Genomic DNA, 24,004 nt, shown 5'->3' with positions numbered 1-24,004 from the left:
CAGAATACCCGTAATATGAGAAATACTCCAAAATATGTACAGAATACCCGAAATATAAGAAATGCTCCATAATATGTACAGAATACCCGAAATATAAGAAATACTCCATAATATGCACAGAATACCCGAAATATGAGAAATACTCCATAATATGTACAGAATACCCAAAATATGAGAAATACTCCATAATATGTACAGAATACCCGAAATATGAGAAATGCTCCAATATATGTACAGAATAACCGAAATATAAGAAATACTTCAAAATATGTACAGAATACCCGAAATATGAGAAATGCTCCAAAATATGTACAGGATACCGGAAATATGGGAAATGCTCCATAATATGTACAGAATACCCAAAATGTAAGAAATACTCCATAATATGTACAGAATACCCGAAATATAAGAAATACTCCATAATATGTACAGAATACCCAATTTATGAGAAATACTCCATAATATGTACAGAATACCCGAAATATAAGAAATACTCCATAATATGTACAGAATACCCGAAATATGAGAAATACTCCATAATATGTACAGAATACCCGAAATATAAGAAATGCTCCATAATATGTACAGAATACCCAATTTATGAGAAATACTCCATAATATGTACAGAATACCCGTAATATGAGAAATACTCCAAAATATGTACAGAATACCCGAAATATAAGAAATGCTCCATAATATGTACAGAATACCCGAAATATAAGAAATACTCCATAATATGTACAGAATACCCGAAATATAAGAAATACTCCATAATATGTACAGAATACCCAAAATATGAGAAATACTCCAAAATATGTACAGGATACCCAAAATATGAGAAATACTCCATAATATGTACAGAATACCCGAAATATGAGAAATACTCCATAATATGTACAGAATACCCGAAATATAAGAAATACTCCATAATATGTACAGAATACCCAAAATATGAGAAATACTCCATAATATGTACAGAATACCCGAAATATGAGAAATACTCCATAATATGTACAGAATACCCGAAATATAAGAAATACTCCATAATATGTACAGAATACCCGAAATATAAGAAATACTCCATAATATGTACTGTGGTGCAGTGACCCCTGTGGCAGCTAGGGGGCGCTGTGTGCGCTCCTTGGGATATGCATGGAGGCATATTTGTTGTTATAATGGTGGTGAAACAGTGATTGGCAGAATTGTGAGTGGCCGATTTGTGTCGCAGAGGGAGTCTGCGTGGTAAGTCTGATGCAATGGTGTTGTTCTGGGACCTGTAGTCCCTCAAGAGTGTGCATATGTATGCTGTAGTTGTAAGGGAGACTTACTAGGCTAGTTGTGTGAGATGGGCGGGACAAACTAGCCACACATCCACACTCCCACCCAGGGGAGTGGTAAAGGGTATATAATGTGACCAGGGTGTGGGTCACATGTTCCTGTGTGGTTCCAGTGTTTGGACCTGACTGGTGAAGGTCCTGGAAGTGTGTGTTGGATTTCCTGGGAGTAGGAGACCTGAAGAGCACATGGTGGGGCTTCAGACCTGGTGGCCTGGGGTGTTGGACTGACGTCCTGAATAGCACCCGGACAGGTCACATGCCTGGGGTGTTGGACGAAGTCCTGAATAGCACACTGGGCAACCTGTGTTAGATTTCCTGGGAGTAGGAGTCCTGAGGAGCGTATGCCAGTGTGTTGGACGGTCCCATGTGGGATGGACGTCCTGAATAGCACACAGTAAGACTTTGGTTCTGGAAGGTCTGTGTTGGGGAAGCTATCGTCCTTCGGTGGCTCTGGACTGACTGTTGTGTGCCGGCCAGGCAAGTTGGCGAACCCCGTAAAGGCAGATTCCCCAGGAGAGAGGACTGACAAGGAGTCAGCAGGTGGAGCAGGAGCTGCCATAAGGTACCATTGACTGTTGGTGCTTGTGAGAGTCTATGAACTGTGTGGTCTCCCACAGTGACTGAACGGAGTGAGGTTCGGCGTGTTTAGAGACCGCGACCCAGTGTCATATGCGCTGTATGTGACTTGGGACATTGGTGAACTGTACGGCGTACGGACACCCATGGTAACTGGGCGAAGTGAGAGGTCCAGCATGTTTAGTGTCCGTGAGACAAAGCCGTAAATGAAGTGTTTAAGATAAAGCTGCAAGTTAATGTCACCAGTTGGTGCCTATTGTGTTCTATGAAATGTAAATATGAACTGTGTATAACCCGGTTTATGACACTTGAATAAACCGCATGGACTGTTTTGTGTGAAAAATTGTGCCTGACTACGTTAATCCCGTGCCAAGCGAGTGTCCCCCAATACACTCAGTAAGTGCAACCTTACAGTAAGAATACCCGAAATATAAGAAATACTCCATAATATGTACAGAATACCCGAAATATAAGAAATACTCCATAATATGTACAGAATACCCGAAATATGAGAAATACTCCATAATATGTACAGAATACCCGAAATATGAGAAATGCTCCAATATATGTACAGAATAACCGAAATATAAGAAATACTTCAAAATATGTACAGAATACCCGAAATATGAGAAATGCTCCAAAATATGTACAGGATACCGGAAATATGGGAAATGCTCCATAATATGTACAGAATACCCAAAATGTAAGAAATACTCCATAATATGTACAGAATACCCAATTTATGAGAAATACTCCATAATATGTACAGAATACCCGTAATATGAGAAATACTCCATAATATGTACAGAATACCCGAAATATAAGAAATGCTCCATAATATGTACAGAATACCCGAAATATAAGAAATACTCCATAATATGTACAGAATACCCGAAATATGAGAAATACTCCATAATATGTACAGAATACCCGTAATATGAGAAATACTCCAAAATATGTACAGAATACCCGAAATATAAGAAATGCTCCATAATATGCACAGAATACCCGAAATATAAGAAATACTCCATAATATGCACAGAATACCCGTAATATGAGAAATACTCCAAAATATGTACAGAATACCCGAAATATAAGAAATGCTCCATAATATGTACAGAATACCCGAAATATAAGAAATACTCCATAATATGCACAGAATACCCGAAATATGAGAAATACTCCATAATATGTACAGAATACCCGAAATATGAGAAATACTCCATAATATGTACAGAATAACCGTAATATAAGAATTACTCCATAATATGTACAGAATACCCGAAATATAAGAAATACTCCATAATATGTACAGAATACCCGAAATATGAGAAATACTCCATAATATGTACAGAATACCCAAAATATGAGAAATACTCCATAATATGTACAGAATACCCGAAATATGAGAAATGCTCCAATATATGTACAGAATAACCGAAATATAAGAAATACTTCAAAATATGTACAGAATACCTGAAATATGAGAAATGCTCCAAAATATGTACAGGATACCGGAAATATGGGAAATGCTCCATAATATGTACAGAATACCCAAAATGTAAGAAATACTCCATAATATGTACAGAATACCCAAAATGTAAGAAATACTCCATAATATGTACAGAATACCCAAAATATAAGAAATACTCCATAATATGTACAGAATACCCAATTTATGAGAAATACTCCATAATATGTACAGAATACCCGAAATATAAGAAATACTCCATAATATGTACAGAATACCCAATTTATGAGAAATACTCCATAATATGTACAGAATACCCGTAATATGAGAAATACTCCAAAATATGTACAGAATACCCGAAATATAAGAAATGCTCCATAATATGTACAGAATACCCGAAATATAAGAAATACTCCATAATATGTACAGAATACCCGAAATATAAGAAATACTCCATAATATGTACAGAATACCCAAAATATGAGAAATACTCCATAATATGCACAGAATACCCGAAATATGAGAAATACTCCATAATATGTACAGAATACCCGAAATATGAGAAATACTCCATAATATGCACAGAATACCCGAAATATAAGAATTACTCCATAATATGTACAGAATACCCGAAATATAAGAAATACTCCATAATATGTACAGAATACCCAAAATATGAGAAATGCTCCATAATATGTACAGATAACCCAAAATATGAGAAATACTCCATAATATGTACAGAATACCCGAAATATGAGAAATGCTCCAATATATGTACAGAATACCCGAAATATAAGAAATACTCCATAATATGTACAGAATACCCGAAATATGAGAAATGCTCCATAATATGTACAGAATAACCGAAATATAAGAAATACTTCAAAATATGTACAGAATACCCGAAATATGAGAAATGCTCCAAAATATGTACAGGATACCGGAAATATGGGAAATGCTCCATAATATGTACAGAATACCCAAAATGTAAGAAATACTCCATAATATGTACAGAATACCCGAAATATAAGAAATACTCCATAATATGTACAGAATACCCAATTTATGAGAAATACTCCATAATATGTACAGAATACCCGTAATATGAGAAATACTCCAAAATATGTACAGAATACCCGAAATATAAGAAATGCTCCATAATATGTACAGAATACCCGAAATATAAGAAATACTCCATAATATGCACAGAATACCCGAAATATGAGAAATACTCCATAATATGTACAGAATACCCGTAATATGAGAAATACTCCAAAATATGTACAGAATACCCGAAATATAAGAAATGCTCCATAATATGTACAGAATACCCGAAATATAAGAAATACTCCATAATATGCACAGAATACCCGAAATATGAGAAATACTCCATAATATGTACAGAATACCCGAAATATGAGAAATACTCCATAATATGTACAGAATACCCGAAATATAAGAAATACTCCATAATATGTACAGAATACCCGAAATATGAGAAATACTCCATAATATGTACAGAATACCCGAAATATGAGAAATACTCCATAATATGTACAGAATACCCAAAATATGAGAAATACTCCATAATATGTACAGAATACCCGAAATATGAGAAATGCTCCAATATATGTACAGAATACCCGAAATATGAGAAATGCTCCAAAATATGTACAGGATACCGGAAATATGGGAAATGCTCCATAATATGTACAGAATACCCAAAATGTAAGAAATACTCCATAATATGTACAGAATACCCAAAATGTAAGAAATACTCCATAATATGTACAGAATACCCGAAATATAAGAAATACTCCATAATATGTACAGAATACCCAATTTATGAGAAATACTCCATAATATGTACAGAATACCCGAAATATAAGAAATACTCCATAATATGTACAGAATACCCAATTTATGAGAAATACTCCATAATATGTACAGAATACCCGTAATATGAGAAATACTCCAAAATATGTACAGAATACCCGAAATATAAGAAATGCTCCATAATATGTACAGAATACCCGAAATATAAGAAATACTCCATAATATGTACAGAATACCCGAAATATAAGAAATACTCCATAATATGTACAGAATACCCAAAATATGAGAAATACTCCAAAATATGTACAGGATACCCAAAATATGAGAAATACTCCATAATATGTACAGAATACCCGAAATATGAGAAATACTCCATAATATGTACAGAATACCCGAAATATAAGAAATACTCCATAATATGTACAGAATACCCAAAATATGAGAAATACTCCATAATATGTACAGAATACCCGAAATATGAGAAATACTCCATAATATGTACAGAATACCCGAAATATAAGAAATACTCCATAATATGTACAGAATACCCGAAATATAAGAAATACTCCATAATATGTACTGTGGTGCAGTGACCCCTGTGGCAGCTAGGGGGCGCTGTGTGCGCTCCTTGGGATATGCATGGAGGCATATTTGTTGTTATAATGGTGGTGAAACAGTGATTGGCAGAATTGTGAGTGGCCGATTTGTGTCGCAGAGGGAGTCTGCGTGGTAAGTCTGATGCAATGGTGTTGTTCTGGGACCTGTAGTCCCTCAAGAGTGTGCATATGTATGGTGTAGTTGTAAGGGAGACTTACTAGGCTAGTTGTGTGAGATGGGCGGGGCAAACTAGCCACACATCCACACTCCCACCCAGGGGAGTGGTTAAGGGTATATAATGTGACCAGGGTGTGGGTCACATGTTCCTGTGTGGTTCCAGTGTTTGGACCTGACTGGTGAAGGTCCTGGAAGTGTGTGTTGGATTTCCTGGGAGTAGGAGTCCTGAAGAGCACATGGTGGGGCTTCAGACCTGGTGGCCTGGGGTGTTGGACTGACGTCCTGAATAGCACCCGGACAGGTCACATGCCTGGGGTGTTGGACGAAGTCCTGAATAGCACACTGGGCAACCTGTGTTAGATTTCCTGGGAGTAGGAGTCCTGAGGAGCGTATGCCAGTGTGTTGGACGGTCCCATGTGGGATGGACGTCCTGAATAGCACACTGGGCAACCTGTGTTGGATTTCCTGGGAGTAGGAATCCTGAAGAGCACATGCCAGTGTGTTGGACGGTCCCATGTGGGATGGACGTCCTGAATAGCACACAGTAAGACTATAATTCTGGATGGTCTGTGTTGGGGAAGCTATCGTCCTTCGGTGGCTCTGGACTGACTGTTGTGTGCCGGCCAGGCAAGTTGGCGAACCCTGTAAAGGCAGTTTCCCCAGGAGAGAGGACTGACGAGGAGTCAGCAGGTGGAGCAGGAGCTCCCATAAGGTACCATTGACTGTTGGTGCTTGTGAGAGTCTATGAACTGTGTGGTCTCCCACAGTGACTGAACGGAGTGAGGTTCGGCGTGTTTAGAGACCGCGACCCAGTGTCATATGCGCTGTATGTGACTTGGGACATTGGTGAACTGTACGGCGTACGGACACCCATGGTAACTGGGCGAAGTGAGAGGTCCAGCATGTTTAGTGTCCGTGAGACAAAGCCGTAAATGAAGTGTTTAAGATAAAGCTGCAAGTTAATGTCACCAGTTGGTGCCTATTGTGTTCTATGAAATGTAAATATGAACTGTGTATAACCCGGTTTATGACACTTGAATAAACCGCATGGACTGTTTTGTGTGAAAAATTGTGCCTGACTACGTTAATCCCGTGCCAAGCGAGTGTCCCCCAATACACTCAGTAAGTGCAACCTTACAGTAAGAATACCCGAAATATAAGAAATACTCCATAATATGTACAGAATACCCGAAATGTGAGAAATACTCCAAAATATGTACAGAATATACGAAAAACTGAGAAATGCTCCAAAACTTTGTCTAGATTATACGAAATAAAATAAATTATCCAACAATAAGTGGTGACTACGTGAAATAGAGAATTATTTATGTGTTGGGTAGGAAAGGATTATATTGTGAATATTAATTCATGAGTCCTGACTGAGTACTAGAAATATAAAATATGTTTGGATTATGTACGTCGGGCCGATAGCCCTAAACATGTATTCTGTAGACAATTGTTCGCTCTGTCCGGTAACCAAATAAAATGTTATATTTTTACCTAAATCCTCTTTTTACCAAAACGTGATAATTTCCCAAGTCATCTCCACATAGGTCTGCCATCTACTGAAGCCCATGTCCAGGCACGATCCCCATCAGAATAAGACCCGATGGATTTACTAGCCCCCTGTGGGTTTGCTAGTCCTAGTCCCCTGTTGCTTTACTGGGCTCTTTTTGGGTTTACGAGCCCCCATTTTGGGTTTATTTGCACCATTGTGGGTTTACCAGCCCCCTATGGGCCACCTTTTCCATCTTTTTATCAGTGTCGTTTTACCTTGGTGCTCACCAGACAGGTTGGGTCTCTGTCACCTTCCACGCCTACAATCACTTCCAGAGCCTCTGTATATAATGAGTGGGTGCGAACCACAGGAAGAGAAGGTCCCTGGGCCAGGTCCTGACTTCTTTGCTGTAGATATGACACAATGCTTTGCCTGGCAGGTAACATTTACCATTAGGATGAAATGATGAACGTCATGACCAAATACGAAAGCCCCATTCTCAGTCACTGGATGTCATTGCTCTCGGCTTTGTCGCACATGGGCGGACATAGCATTGGTGCAACTTGTGTGGACGCACAAGGGCCCAAGAGGCAAAGGGCCACTGCCACCTACAAAGCAGGTGGAATTGTGCATTATGAGGAGCTACTGGACTGTGAAGGGCCCGCTGTTATTTCACAGGGGCCCTCTCCTCGCTGTGTCCGCCAGTGATGGCAGATCCATTACAAGTGATTTCCAGTTTCCTGCTGCTAAAGCAAAACAAGAAAATGCAATTGAGAAAGTGACATGAACTTCTAAACCCCGATGAGACACGCGATGGACGTCCAATTTAGAGACATAGCGCTGGACCTGCTGACCCTCCTGGTGCGGTGCTCAGTAATAATGCAGATAGAGGATCATGGCCGCTCAGTTATTTTGTGATTTCAGTGATTTCAGTTTTCATATGAAGATTCGGTGTGCTAGTATCTGCACTGTATCATCGTGTGGATAAATATTATTCACCTAGGGAAAGGACAGCAATGAGCAATTTTCTGAGTTGTGGTCATAGACGATTGAATGACACTTTGCAACTAGCCCAACAACTCAGCCAGGCACGGCCAGGACTCAAAAATTGAATGTATCAAATTAAGTTGACATATTAAAAGTGGAAAGAAATTGAAAGAAATTGTTTATTAGAAAGTTTCAGAACTTTCCAATATACAACGGTTCTGTAATCCGTGTTAGAAGGAAGTGGATCTTGAAGGCCAAAAATCTGGTAACTATTGTCTTCCCGTAAACCGTTACGTGTAGACAAAGGACTTTGGAGCTTGGACGAGATGATCCAACAAGACGCCCAATGCATCTGCTACTGACCAAAATTACATTCCGCATAGAAAAGTGTAAATAATGGGTAATGTTTCCTCTCGCTCCCTACATTCTGCATCTTTCTCTCCATTGTATGAGGTTCTTCTTGCCGCCGGTCCCATTGTACAAGAGGTATGTGCTCAGTCATTGTATAGCAACCTTCCTTGACTCTCTGTTCACCGACATTAATGAAGTCTACCATCTCCTCTACAATATGCTGAAGGACACGGCATCCGAAGCTTTCCTCCTGTCCATTCTACAGCATTTCCTGCTCATCCGCAACGACTATTACATCAGGTAGGACTCATTGTTTCCACGTGTTCTACAGAAATAATGTAAATCGTAAAACAAAAGTATTTCTTCATATTGCATTCCTGTCCTTGAGACACACACAGCAGTATTATCCACATCATGTGGAGCGTCGACATTGTAGACATAGCACACGTGGAATATTCCAATAATGCAGCGTTTTATGTGTTTCATCTGAATTTTCACAGATATTTCACAGAGTGTTTAAATTCAACTAGTCAGAGAGGAACAATTACGGCCTACAACCATCATCACCTAAAAACATTGCATAGCAGAATCTGAACCCACGAGGCAAGCAGCAAGCAGCCGCTAGTATCTATTCACCAGGAGCTCCTGCTACATGGCCCCGGAGTATCTATTCACCAGGAGTTCAGGCTCCATGGCCGCCGGAATCTATTCCCCAGGAGCTCATGCTAAATGATCCCAGTGTATCTATTCTCCAGGAGCTCATGCTAAATGGTCCCAGTGTATCTATTCACCAGGAGCTCATGCTAAATGGTCCCATTGTCTCTATTCACCAGGAGCTCAGGCTCCATGACCCCTGTGTCTCTATTCACCAGGAGCTCAGGCTCCACAACCCGTGTCTCTATTCACCAGGAGCTCAGGCTCCACAGTGGCCTGTATTTAATCATCAGGAGCTCAGGCTCCAAGGCTACCGGTATCTATTCATCAGGAGATCAGACTCTACGGTTGCTGTTATCTATTCACCAGGAGCTCAGGCTCCACGGCCCCTGTATCTATTCACCAGGAGCTCAGGCTCCACGACCACTGTGTCTCTATTCACCAGGACCTCAGGCGCCACGACCCCTGTGTCTCTATTCATCAGGAGCTCAGGCTCCACGATCCCTGTGTCTTTATTCACCAGGAGCTCAGGCTCCACGGCCTCGGAGTATCTATTCCCCAGGAGCTCATGCTAAATGGCCCCAGTATATCTATTCACTAGGAGCTCAGGCTCCATGGCCCCGTTGTATCTGTTCACCAGAAGCTCAGGATCCATGGCCCTGGTGTATCTGTTCACCAGAAGCTCAGGATCCATGGTCCTGGTGTATCTATTCGCCAGAAGCTCAGGCTCCACAGCCCCCCGGGGTATCTATTCACCAGGAGCTCAAGCTCTACGGCCACGGTGTATCTATTCACCAGGAGCTCTGGCTCCACGGTGGCCTGTATTTAATCACCAGGAGCTCAGGCTCCACGGCAGCCGGTATCTATTCACTAGAATCTCAGGCTCCACTGCCCCTGTATCTATTCACCAAGAGCTCAGGCTCCAAGGCTACCGGTATCTATTCATCAGGTGATCAGACTCCATGGTCACTGTTATCTATTCACCAGGAGCTCAGGCTCCATGGCCCTGGTGTGCCTATTCACCAGGAGCTCAGGGTCCACTGCCGCTGGTGTTTATTCACCAGGAGTTCAGGCACCACTGTCGCCGGTATCTATTCCCTATAATCTCAGACTCCACTGCCCCTGTGTACCTATTCACCAAGAGCTCATGCTCCATGGCCACAGTGTATCAATTCACTGGGAGCTCTGGCTCCATTGCACTGGTGTACCTATTCATGAGGAGCTCAGGCTCCATGGCCCTGGTGTGTCTATTCACCAGAAGCTCATGCTCCATGGCCCTCGTGTATCTATTCACAGGAGCTCTGGCTCCAAGGCTGCCGGTATCTATTCACCAGGATCTCAGGCTCCAGGCCCCTGGTGTATACACCATGTTCCAAATTATTATGCAAATGATATTTTTCTTGGATTTTCCTAAATGGTCGCTGCAAATGACAGTCAGTCTAATAAAAGTCATCACCCGTTAGATTACACTGGTCTACAAAAAAAAAGAAAATTTCTGGCATGGACTTTAAGAACAGTTTTAGACTAATTTGAGGGTGCTGAGTTCAAATCTGATCTTATAATTTCTCTATCACATCACGTTTTTGCGCTACAGGTATATAGCCCATTTTCATGAATTCCATGATAAATATAAGTAGTGTATGAAAAGTGCCAGTTTATACGGTTCACTAAGGTAAATTTAGTTTTCATTTAGTCTCCCAATAAATGTGAGAATATCTTTGTTTTCTTTGAACATGCATAATTCCCATTTGTTATAACACCCTTGTTTTCTGTGCTACTGGGACAGTAGAGCTACAGCAGAGCATTGGGTGAAAACTGAATGGCCTCAGCGACAGAGTTTGGCATCTGGTGATAAGAATGTCATCCATGATCCTCTAGTGGCTAGGAAGGACATTGTCTTTCCTCCCTTACACATAAAACTTGGATTGATGAAGCAGTTCGTCAAAGCTCTCAATCACAGTGGAGAATGCTTTAACTATATATGTTCAACTTTTCCTGGTCTTAGTGAAGAGAAGAAAAAGGCTGGAATATTTGATGGACCTCAAATAAGAACACTTATAAGAGACCCAAATTTTATCACATCAATGAATGAGACAGAAGAAAGAGCTTGGAATGCATTTTGTAATGTGGTGCAGAATTTTCTAGGGAATAAGAAAGCAGACAACTATGAAGAGATTGTGGAAGAGCTACTAATGAGTCTGCGAAATCTTGGTTGTAGAATGAGGATCAAGATTCACTATTTACACAGCCATTTGGACTTTTTTCCAGAGAACCTTGGGGATGTGAGCGAGGAACAAGGGGAGCGTTTTCATCAGGACATTAAAACAATGGAAGAACGGTATCAAGGCCGGTGGGACTCACATATGATGGCCGACTATTGCTGGAGCTTGATGAGAGACAACCCAGAAGCTGTACATCACAGATCAGCCAAGAAAAGAAAGTTCAAATCACTGCCATTTGTCATTCATCTGTGTGCCATATATATGTGTTTTTATATTTTGTAGTTTAATTCTGTTAATATATTTGATTTGCTGTACATAGACTTTGTAATCTTTGTTATTCCTTGATTAAAAATATACAAAATGTAGTACCGAAAATCATGTGTTTTTATCATAAAACATTAGATAGGAGTAATTTTCATCAAAAATTGAAAATATCTCGAAATCCTGATGTGATAGCCAAAAACGGAGTTCCTATTCGTAATCAGCAGCCAAAATTGACTTAAAATATGTTTTAAAACATTTTGCCAGAAAAATTGCGTTAACCAGTGTTATACATCGAATTTTATTGAAGAAACCTCCCAATGATAATGGTATAATCTCCAAAATGAATAAAACCTCAGAATGCACTGTTCCAAATTATTAGGCCCAGTAGAATTTCTAAACATTTGATATGTTTTAAAGAACTGAAAATACTCATTTGTGGAATCTGCAGCATTAGGAGGACACATTCACTGAACAAAAAAGCTATTTAACTCCAAAACATCATAACAGGCCAAGTTACATGTAACATAGGACCCTTCTTTGATATCACCTTCACAATTCTTGCCTCCATTGAACTTGTGAGTTTTTGGAGAGTTTCTGCTTGTATTTCTTTGCATGAAGTCAGAATAGCCTCCCAGAGCTGCTGTTTTGATGTGAACTGCCTCCCACCCTTATAGATCTTTTGCTTGATGATACTACAAAGGTTCTCTATAGGGCTGAGGTCAGGGGAAGAAGGTGGCCACACCATGAGTTCATCTCTTTTTATGCCCATAGCAGACAATGACTCAGAGGGATTCTTTGCAGCATGAGATGGGGCATTGTCAGCATGAAGATGATGTTGCTCCTGAAGGCACGTTTCTGCTTTTTAGACCATGGAAGAAAGTTGTAAGTCAGAAACTCTATATACTTTGCAGAGGTCATTTTCACACGTTCAGGAACCTTAAAGGGCCCTACCAGCTGTTTCCCCATGATTCCGGCCCAAAACATGACTCCTCCACCTCCTTGCTGATGGCGCAGCCTTGTTGGGACATGGTGGCCATCCACCAACCATCCACTACTCCATCCATCTGGACTATCCAGGGTTGCTCGTCACTCATCAGTAAACAAGACTGTTTGAAAATTAGTCTTCATGTATGTCTGGGTCCACTGCAACCATTTCTGCTTGTGAACACTGTTTAGGGGTGGCCGAATAGTAGGTTTATGCACCACAGCAAGCCTTTGAAGGATCCTACACCTTGAGGTTTGAGGGACTCCAGAGGCACCAGCCGCTTCAAATATCTGTTTGCTGGTTTGTAATGGCTTTTTAGCAGCTGCTCTCTTAATCCGATGAACTTGCCTGGCAGAAACCTTCCTCATTATGCCTTTATCTGCATGAACTCTGTCTGTTCTCAGATTCAGCCACGAATCTCTTCACAGTATGATGATCACTCTTAAGTTTTTGGGAAATATCTAATGTTTTCATCTCTTGTCCAAGGCATTGCACTATTTGATGCTTTTCAGCAGCAGAGAGATCCTTTTTCTTTCCCATGTTACTTGAAACCTGTGGCCTGCTTAATAATGTGGAACATCATTTTTAAGTAGTTTTCCTTTAATTAGAATCACCTGGAAAACTAATTATCACGTGTTTAAGATTGATTTCAGTGATCCATTGAGCCCTGAGACACAATACCATCCACGAGTTTATTTGAAAAACAAAACAATTAAATCTTTATGACACTTAATTCCAATTTGTATAATAATTTGGAACACGGTGTATCTATTCACCAGAAGCTCAGGTTCCATGACCTCGTGGTATCTATTCATCAGAAGCTCAGGCTCCATGGCCCCAGTGTATCCATTCACCAGGATCTCAGGCTCCATGGCCGCTGGAATCTATTCACCAGGAGCTCAGGATCCATGGCCTCATTGAATCTATTTACCAGAAACTTAGGCTCTACAGTGCTGGTGTATCCATTCACCAGGAGCTCAGGCTCCACGGCCCCGCCCCATACCACAGCCCAGCTCAGTACCACAGCCCAGCTCAGTACCTCATCCTGGCTCAGTACCACGGCCCTGCTCAGTACCACAGCCCAGCTCAGTACCCCATACTGGCTCAGTACCACGGCTCTGCTCAGTACCACAGTCTGGCTCAGTACCACAGTCCGGCTCAGTACCACAGCCCAGCTCAATACCACAGTCTTTCTCAGTACCACAGCCCGGCTCCATACTCCAGCCCTTAGTACCACAGCCCCGTTCAGCATCACAGCCCGGCCCAGTACCGCAGACCGGCTCAGTACCACAGCCCGGCTTCAATATTTGTGATGTTTATTTATAGATTTTTTTTAATCGTATTAAAAATGACAGTGTTTTCATTATCAAGTGTTTTTCATTATTATTTTTTAGTAATTTTATAGGATGAAAAAGATCTCTTATTCTATTTCTAGAATACTGATCCATCCATTGTACACAGCAGTGTATTTCTGTTACTATTGTCTGCCTGTAGTCAGAGCCTGCAGTACAGATCAAGTGCACAGAGTTCTTCCCACTACCTGTGGCTCAGTAGCTTAAGCTCCTGCCTGTCGTGGTGTGGGTTTGTGGGTTTGATTACCCCAGGGATTCACAGAAAAATATTTTTGCAATTGATTTTTGTTTTTACTACTTTTATAGGAACAAAAAATCTTTTTCTTTACCACAGTATACCGTACAGTAACAGAGATATACATTGTTATAAACACTGTATTTCTATGGACATGTGTAACCTGCTTTGGCATTCATTGCTGCAATAGAATTCAAGATTACCAAATTCTCCTATCCACATCTTTGTTGGCTGTGGCACCTGAATAGAGCAACAGCCTGCAAACATGGAGATGTGAGTTTAAGTCCCAGGGAGACCTGATCACAGGATGGAGGAAAAGGGAATATAATAAATTAATTTATGCAGAGAGCAGCCCTGCTTCCCGAGGAGAAGCTACGGAGCGATGAAGACGTTGAAGAGAGGTGACACAAGCTCTGACGGGACGGTAGGGAGCTATGCCGTTACCTCTCTGAGTTATAAACGCTGCGTCGTACTGCTAGGCCTCCTCCTTCCACTGGACCCGTCTCCAAATGATCACTGTTCTTCTGTTTCTTCTTTCCTTCCTTCTACTAGGCTCTCGTTGTCCTCTGTCACAGTTCCTTCTCACGTTACGGACAACCAAATCAGGCAGCACTGCTACTGTCTAGACCTCAGGTCTGGGCCGTGTCTGATGTCCTGACAGGAAACTGTCTCTGTTCCTTCACCTTAGCCTCTACCACTCTGGGCCAGTCCCAACTCTGCCTACCTTTGGGCAACACACAATATCAACATTATTAATGCATGTCACAATGCAAAATTGCACTTGTTCTTCAATGTGGAACGTGTGCAGTATTACACCTCCTATTATCTTCTATGAAGAGGAGAAGAATGATGAGCAGAAGGAGAAAACAGCCATAGACAGCAAGATTGATCTTTTAATCATGTAGTTTATCACCCCAGAGCTGGATTCACAATTGCACTGCTCAGTATTTCTGCTGCTGCCTCTGTGTGCTAAGAAATGAAGTGGAGAGGAAACTAGGAGACAAGAAGCGCAATAGTCTTATCAGATGGTACAGATAAATAAGAGATGTGGAACCACTCACTTGGTATGATTGCAAACTAGCAACATGAAGCAGGAGATGTACAGCAGCCGCAAGACGCCAATCGGAGATAGACCAGAAAAATAGACGTGCAGGCCGGTGGTGTGATTCCCTTGTGCTGCTGATAACACTCGAGGCACAGGTAAAATCCAAAGAGATTAATATTACGAGTTTTTAAAAGTCAACGCGTTTCAAGGTTCTACATGATCTAAAAAGCTTTTTGTTTATTGTCCTGATGAAGAAGTCATGAAGAACCTTGAAACTTTTTGACTTTTAACCCCTTAGTGACAGAGCCAATTTGGTACTTAATGACCGAGCCAATTTTTACAATTCTGACCACTGTCACTTTATGAGGTTATAACTCTGGAACTCTTTAACAGATCCTGCTGATTCTGAAATTGTTTTTTTGTGACATATTGAACTTCATGATAGTGGTAACATTTCTTCGATATTACTTGCGATTATTTATGAAAAAAATGGAAATATGACAAAAATGTTTGCAATTTTCAAACTTTGTATTTTTATGCCCTTAAATCAGAGAGATATGTCACAAAAAATAGTTAATAAATAACATTTCCCACATGTCTACTTTACATCAGCACAATTTTGGAAACAAAATTTTTTTTTGTTAGGGAGTTACAAGGGTTAAAAGTTGACCAGCAATTTCTCATTTTTACAACACCATTTTTTTTAGGGCCAACATTACATTTGAAGTCATTTTGAGGGGTCTATATGATAGAAAATGACCAAGTGTGACACCATTCTAAAAACTGCACCCCTCAAGCTGCTCAAAACTTCATTCAAGAAGTTTATTAACCCTTTACGTGCTTCACAGGAACTGAAAGAATGTGGAAGGAAAAAATGAACATTTAACTTTTTTTTGCAAACATTTTACTTCAGAACCATTTTTTTTTATTTTGACAAGTGTAAAAACAGAAATTTAACCATAAATTTTGTTGTGCAATTTCTCCTGAATACGCGGATACCCCATATGTGGTGGTAAACCACTGTTTGGGCGCACCGCAAAGTTTGGAAGAGAAGGAGTGCCGTTTTACTTTTTCAATGTAGAATTGGCTGGAATTGAGATCGGATGCCATGTCGCGTTTGGAGAGCCCCTGATGTGCCTAAACAGTGGAAACGCTCCACAAGTGACACCATTTTGGAAACTAGACCCCTTAAGGAACTTATCTAGATGTGTGGTGAGCAGTTTAAACCCCCAGGTGCTTCACAGAAGTTTATAACGTAGAGCCGTGAAAATAAAAAATCACATTTTTTCTACAAAATTATATTTTTGCCCCCAAATTTTTATTTTCACAAGGGTAACAGGAGAAATTAGACCACAAAAGTTGTTGTGCAATTTCTCCGGAGTACGTCGATACCCCATATGTGGGGGTAAACCACTGTTTGGGCGCACCGCAGAGCTTGGAAGAGAAGGAGTGCCGTTTTACTTTTTCAATGTAGAATTGGCTGGAATTGAGATCGGACACCATGTCGCGTTTGGAGAGCCCCTGATGTGCCTAAACAGTAGAAACCCCCCACAAGTGACCCCATTTTGGAAACTAGACCCCTTAAGGAACTTATCTAGATGTGTGGTGAGCAGTTTAAACCCCCCAAGTGCTTCACAGACATTTATAAAGTAGAGCCGTGAAAATAAAAAATCCTTTTTTTTTCCTCAAAAATGATTTTTTAGCCTGCAATTTTTTATTTTCTCTAGGGTAACATGAGACATTGGACCCCAAAATCTGTTGACCAGTTTGTCCTGAGTACGCTGATACCCCATATGTGGGGGGGCCCTGTTTGGGCACCCATCGGGGCTCGGAAGGGAAGGAGCGCCGCTTGGAATGCAGACTTTTATGGGATGGTCTGCGGGCGTCATGTTGCATTTGCAGAGCTCCTGATGTACCTAAACAGTAGAAACCCCCCACAAGTGACCCCATTTTGGAAACTAGACCCCCCAAAGAGCTTATCTAGATGTGTGGTGAGCACTATGAACCCCCAACTGCTTCACAGAAGTTTATAATGTAGAACCATGAAAATAAAAAAAATCATATTTTTTCCACAAAAATGATCTTTTCACCCCCAAATTTTTACTTTCACAAGGGTAACAGGAGAAATTGGACCCCAAAATTTATTGTGCAATTTATGCTGAGTAGGCTGATACCCCATATGTGGGGGTAAACCACTGTTTGGGCGCATGGCAGAGCTCGGAAGGGAAGGAGCGCCGTTTTGGAATGCAGACTTTGATAGAATGGACTGCGGGCGTTAGGTTGCATTTGCAGAGCCCCTGATGTACCTAAACAGTAGAAACCCCCCACAAGTGACCCCATTTTGGAAACTAGACCCCCCAAGGAACTTATCTCGATGTGTGGTGAGAACTTTAAATGCCCCAGTGCTTCACAGAAGTTTATAATGCAGAGTCGTGAAAATAAAAAATATTTTTTTCCACAAAAAAGATTTTTTAGCCCCCAAGTTTTTTTTATTTTCACAAGGGTAACAGGAGAAATTGGACCCCAAAAGTTGTTGTCCAATTTATCCTGATGCCCCATATGTGGGGGTAAACCACTGTTTGGGCGCACGGCAGAGCTCAGAAGGGAAGGAGCACCATTTGACTTTTTGAGCGCAAAATTGGCTGTGGCGTTTGGAGATCCCCTGATGTACCTAAACAGTGAAAACCCCCCAATTCTAACTCCAACCCTAACCCCAACACACCCTTAACCCTAATCCCAACCCGATCCATAATCCTAATCACAACCCTAACGATAATCACAACCCTAACCCCAAAACAACCCTAATCCCAACCCTAACCATAACCCTAATCAGAACTCTAAATCCAACACACCCCTAATCTCAAACCTAACCCTAATCCCAATACACCCCTAACCCTAATCCCAACCTTAACCTTAACCCTAATCCCAAACCTAACCCTAATCCCAAACGTAACCCTTATGCCAACCCTTATCCAAACCCTAATCTCAACTCTAACCCTAACTTTAGCCGCAACCCTAGCCCTAACTTTAGCCCCAACCCTATCCCTAACTTAAGCCCCAACCCTAACCCTAACTTTAGCACCAACCCTAACCCTAGCCCTAACCCTAAATTTAGCCCCAACCCTAGCCCTAACTTTAGCCCCAACTCTAACCCTAACCCTAGCCCTAACTTTAGCCCCAACCCTAACCCTAAATTTAGCCCTAACCCTAAATTTAGCCCCAACCCTAACCCTAAATTTAGCCCCAACCCTAACCCTAAATTTAGCCCCAACCCTAACCCTAAATTTAGCCCCAACTCCTCTAGCTGCCGGCCGGCAGATCATGGAGGACACACTGCGCATGCGCCCGCCATTTTCTTACAGGATGAAGAAGCCAGCGGGCAGGAGGGGATGCAGGAGGACCCAGGGACACCGGTAAGTATAACAGGGTGCCCGAATCCCCCTATTTCTCTGTCCACTGATGTGCGATCACATCAGAGGATAGAGAATTACACATCGCTTTTTTTTTTTGCGGTCGCCGGTAAACAGTTAATTACCGGCTATCGCAAAACAGGGGTCGGTAAAAACCGACCCCGATCATGTTCTTTGGGGTCTCGGCTACCCCGGCAGCCGAGACCCCAAAGATCTTCTGGGTGCCGGCCGGCGGGTGCACTGCGCATACGCCCACCATTTTTTGGCTGGAACAAGATTGCGATCACATCGGAGGACAGAGAAATTAAATGGGAAATCACGTTTTGTTTTTTTTTTGCGACCGCCGGTAAACGGTTAATTACCGCCGATCGCATCGCGGGCGTCGGTAAAAAAAACCCCGAATCATGTCCTCTGGGGTCTCGGCTACCCCCGGTAACCGAGACCCCAGAGAAAATCCGACTCTGGGGGGCGCTATTCACTTTTTCCACAGGGCCGTTAATTAACGGCGCTGTGGTTTGAGTACCCTTAACTGCCGCCGTTAAAAGGCATATCGGCGGTCGTTAAGGGGTTAAAAACCTGTAATATTAAACTCTTTGGATTTTACCTCTGTCTCGAGTGTTATCAGCAGCACAAGTTTATCACACCACTGGCCTGCACATCAAGGAATGAAGGTCGGGCATCCCTCATGTCTGGAGGCTGAGCTGTGTATGGGAGACATCACCGCCGCCGCTCTGCTCCAAGCTCACTGTTTGCAAAAGAGAGACTGAGGCTACTTTTCAGAAAACTGTTGAAATTGCAGAATTTTCATCACTTAGTGCCAGAACTGGTGCCATCCCTCGTGCTCACACAATAGCTTACTCTGAATCCTGGAAAAATCGTTACCCTTCAAGCAGATGCTGTCTCTGCTATTATAGTTGTATCTCTGTTGTTATAGATTTATAGAATGTTTAAAAGTAAAAGCAACTTTTTTTCTGCTTGATGTTATACTGTAATTATGGAGGCGGACATATCATTGGGGTTCATTTAATTTATTGTGTTATGTTTATGTTATACATTTTTGTAAATCCTCCTGTAATGGCTGCCTCCCCGGCTGCTGCTGTGCTCGTTCCTGCATTACACGGGGTTAGTACTTAATAGTCTGATAAGTTAGTTATTCAGGTCATAGCTGAGGGTCCTGATCACTTTGTTGTCTGGTAAATCAGCTTCTACGTATGTGACGCTGTAGACACGCTGATGCTGAATGTAAAGTAACAGTTTGTATCACTGCCCACCCGCATTGTGTCGGCACTGAACCCCCGAAGGTCTAGTCACCAAGTATTGGTACCATGTATCCTACATCTGCTGATCGTCACAGACTATCCTGGCAGAATACCGGTCGTATCATGTCTGTGCCCCAGGACATGTCACACGTTTGTTGTGTTACGCATAATAAGAATGAAGAAAAAGTTATTAAAGTGTCACAACAATGAAAAGCTAAATGTAACAACTATCACTTACAATACTCAATAGATACATAGATATGAAATACTGGATATTTCTAATTATTGTTATTATAATCTGTACAGCTTCAACTCTGCTGTGGATTCTGCTGACCCCGCCCTCTAATGATAATGAGATGACTCTGCTGACCCTGCCCTCTAATGATGACATGACTCTGCTGACCCTGCCCTCTAATGATAATGAGATAACTCTGCTGACCCTGCCCTCTAATGATAATGAGATGACTCTGCTGACCCCAACTTCTAATGATAATGAGATGACTCTGCTGACCCCACCCTCTAATGATAATGAGATGACTCTGATGACCCCGCCCTTTAATGATAATGAAACGACTCTGCTGACCCTGCCCTGTAATGATAATGAGATGACTTTGCTGACTCCACCTTCTTATAATGAGATGACTCTGCTGACCCTGCCCTCTAATGATAGTGAGATGAATACTGACCCTGTCCTCTGATAATTAGATGACTCTGCTAACCACGCCCTCTAATGATAATGAGATGAATGTTGACCCTGTCCTCTGATAATGAGATGACTCTGCTGACCCCACCCTCTAATGATAATGAGATGACTCTGCTGACCCTGCCCTCTAATGATGACATGACTCTGCTGACCCCGCCCTCTAATGATGACATGATTCTGCTGACCTCGCCCTCTAATGATAATGTGAGGACTCTGCTGATCCCACCCTCTAATGATGATATGACTCTGCTGACCTCGCCCTCTAATGATAATGAGGTGACTTTGCGGACACCACCCTCTAATGAAGACATGACTCTGCTGACCTCGCCCTCTAATGATAATGAGATGACTCTGATGACCCTGCCCTGTAATGATAATGAGATGACTTTGCTGACTCCACCTTCTTATAATGAGATGACTCTGCTGACCCTGCCCTCTAATGATAATGAGATGAATACTGACCCTTTCCTCTGATAATGAGATGACTCTGCTAACCCCGCCCTCTAATGATAATGAGATGAATACTGACCCTGTCCTCTGATAATGAGATGACTCTGCTGACCCCACCCTCTAATGATAATGAGATGAATGTTTTCCCTGTCCTCTGATAATGAGATGACTCTGCTGACCCCACCCTCTAATGATAATGAGATGACTCTGCTGACCCTGCCCTCTAATGATGGCATGACTCTGCTGACCCTGCCCTCTAAAGATAATGAGATGACTCTGCTGACCCTGCCCTCTAATGATGACATGACTCTGCTGACCTCGCCCTCTAATGATAATGTGAGGACTGCTGATCCCACCCTCTAATGATGATAAGACTCTGCTGACCTCACCCTCTAATGATAATGAGGTGACTCTCCTGACCCCGCCCTCTAATGATGACATGACTCTGCTGACCTCGCCCTTTAATGAAAATGTGAGGACTCTGCTGATCCCACCCTCTAATGATGATATGACACTGATGATCTTGCCCTCTCATGATAATGAGAGGACTCTTCTGACTGTATCCTAGTCTACACAGCAAAGCTCTTATCTGAGCAGCAGAATCTAGGAAATATTAATCTAAACTAACCACGGTGACAACCTGAAGATTGTCATATAGTCGCATAAAGAGATTTAGAAGATCCTGACATTTGTATATAAGTTTCTGCGTGTAGGGAGTCATCTTTCTTCCTCTGTGCCACCTCCCCTTTAGAGGATGCCCCCATGCGCCCTGCAGATAGACAAATATTAACCCAAAGCTCTGACGTTTAATGAGAACCCATCGTGGCACCAAATTAAGATGTCTAAGCTGCTGCGATTATGGCTCCTCTTCCCTCCGACTTTGGCTATTTTTATCCAATCGCAGCAGATTCAGGTTCCATATGCAAATGAGGCATCGTCTTAATGCCGGTTGTAAAGTAGCTTTCATTCCTCCCAGACATTTGCACAATAACAATAGAGACAGATGTGAATTTTGAATATTCAGATACAGTCATCTGTAGATTCTGCATTGTACGCAATGATTAACAATTTTTATTCGCTGTCATAAAATGTGTTTCCCGCTTTAAGTGTCGGTTTCTCCTGACTATTGTGTTTTTTTATTTGCCGCCAGCTGATGGGTAAATGTGTAACACGTTTTATCACTTCCGATTCTCACACCCCCCCCATGCGAAGCAAATCTGCTCCTAGGGAACATATGGCTCTGAATTGTCTTAATATTGAATAGCTGATTAGATCTGGATGAATTGGTGCAGGACCGTCACAAACGATTTTGCAGTTGTGCCGATAGTAATTTTAATTTGATTTTTTTAATATTTCATAATTCAAGACGTTTTGTAATAAAAATGAAACTTTTTGATCCCCACCTTGTTTTATTCTCCTCTACTTGTCCCAATCATCTGACTACTTTTCTGTGATGATTGTGTCCTGCTTCCACTGGCGTTACCATGACAACATCCATCAAATAAATCTGTTTACTCTCTGTCATGTGACGTTCACTCTAAAGTCACAGGATGCGGTGTGTACACTCAGAACAGATGGTTTGTAGGTGTCACCATGGTAACCCCGAAGCAAGCACAATATAATCGTCACTGTGGCCATAAGAAGAACTGAAGGTAGTTAATTATGGAAAGTTTTCTTAGGGAATGTGCACACTACATCTTGTTCAGGCAGATTCTACCTGGAATTCGCCTGTGAAAGCACTAAAAAAACTGTTCCAAAGAATAAGAGCAACAATGTTGCGGACACGTGCCGTCCTGTTACTTCTTGAAACCGCTTTAGGGTTCAAGAGGTAAAAGCAACAGTATGATCCTTGTTTCAGGCAATTCAGGCTTGTTTTTTCAGGCTCGTTGTTTCAGGTATTTCAGCCTCAGTGTTTAAGGCATTTCAGGCTCGTTGTGCCAGGCTGGTTGTTTCAGACTCATTGTATCAGGCCCATTGTATCAGGTTTTTCAGGGTCGTTGTATCAGGTGTTTCAGGGTCGTTGAATTAGGTTTTTGAAAGTCATTATATCAGGCATTTCAGGAGTTTCAGGCTCATTGTATCAGGAGTTTCAGGCTCATTGTATCAGGAGTTTCAGGGTTGTTGTTTCAGGCATTACAAGCTTGTTGTTTCAGGTGTTTCAGGGTTGTTGTACCATGCATTTCAGGCTCATTGTATCAGGCGATTCAGGGTTGTTGTTTCAAGCATTACAAGCTCGTTGTTTCAGGTGTTTCAGGATTGTTGTACCATGCATTTCAGGGTCGCTGTATCAGGCGTTTCAGGGTCGATGTATCTGGCTTTTCAGGATCGTTGTTTCAGGCATTTGAAGCTCATTGTAGCAAATGTTTCAGGCTCTTTGTGTCAGGAGATTCAGCCTCGTTGTTTCAGGATCGTTGTTTCAGGCTTGTTTTTTCAAGTGTTTCAGGCTCATTGTTTCAGGCATTCGAAACTCATTGTGTCAGGCATTTCAGGCACGTTGTGTAAGGCTCGTTGTTTCAGGCTCATTGTATCTGGCATTTCAAGGTCATTGTATCAGGCTTTTGAGAGTCATTGTATCAGGCGTTTCAGCCTCGTTGC

The 24,004-nt window shown here is 41.8% G+C and overlaps 1 protein-coding gene across 3 annotated transcripts in view; it reads left to right on the top strand.

Moving 5' to 3' along the window:
- Positions 1 to 24,004, top strand: part of DIAPH2 (diaphanous related formin 2) — a 1,729,654-nt gene that overhangs the window by 407,630 nt on the left and 1,298,020 nt on the right. For all 3 annotated transcript variants that reach the window (XM_077286525.1, XM_077286526.1, XM_077286527.1), the window contains exon 13: positions 9,014 to 9,130. In XM_077286525.1, the coding sequence (XP_077142640.1) occupies positions 9,014 to 9,130 (117 nt within the window). The remainder of the gene's footprint in view (positions 1 to 9,013; positions 9,131 to 24,004) is intronic.

This window comes from Ranitomeya variabilis, chromosome 2 (genome assembly GCF_051348905.1).
Source record: "Ranitomeya variabilis isolate aRanVar5 chromosome 2, aRanVar5.hap1, whole genome shotgun sequence".
NCBI lineage: Eukaryota > Metazoa > Chordata > Amphibia > Anura > Dendrobatidae > Ranitomeya > Ranitomeya variabilis.
The sequence above is the reverse complement of the archived record's forward strand: the minus strand, read 5'-3'. Positions and strand labels throughout refer to the sequence as shown.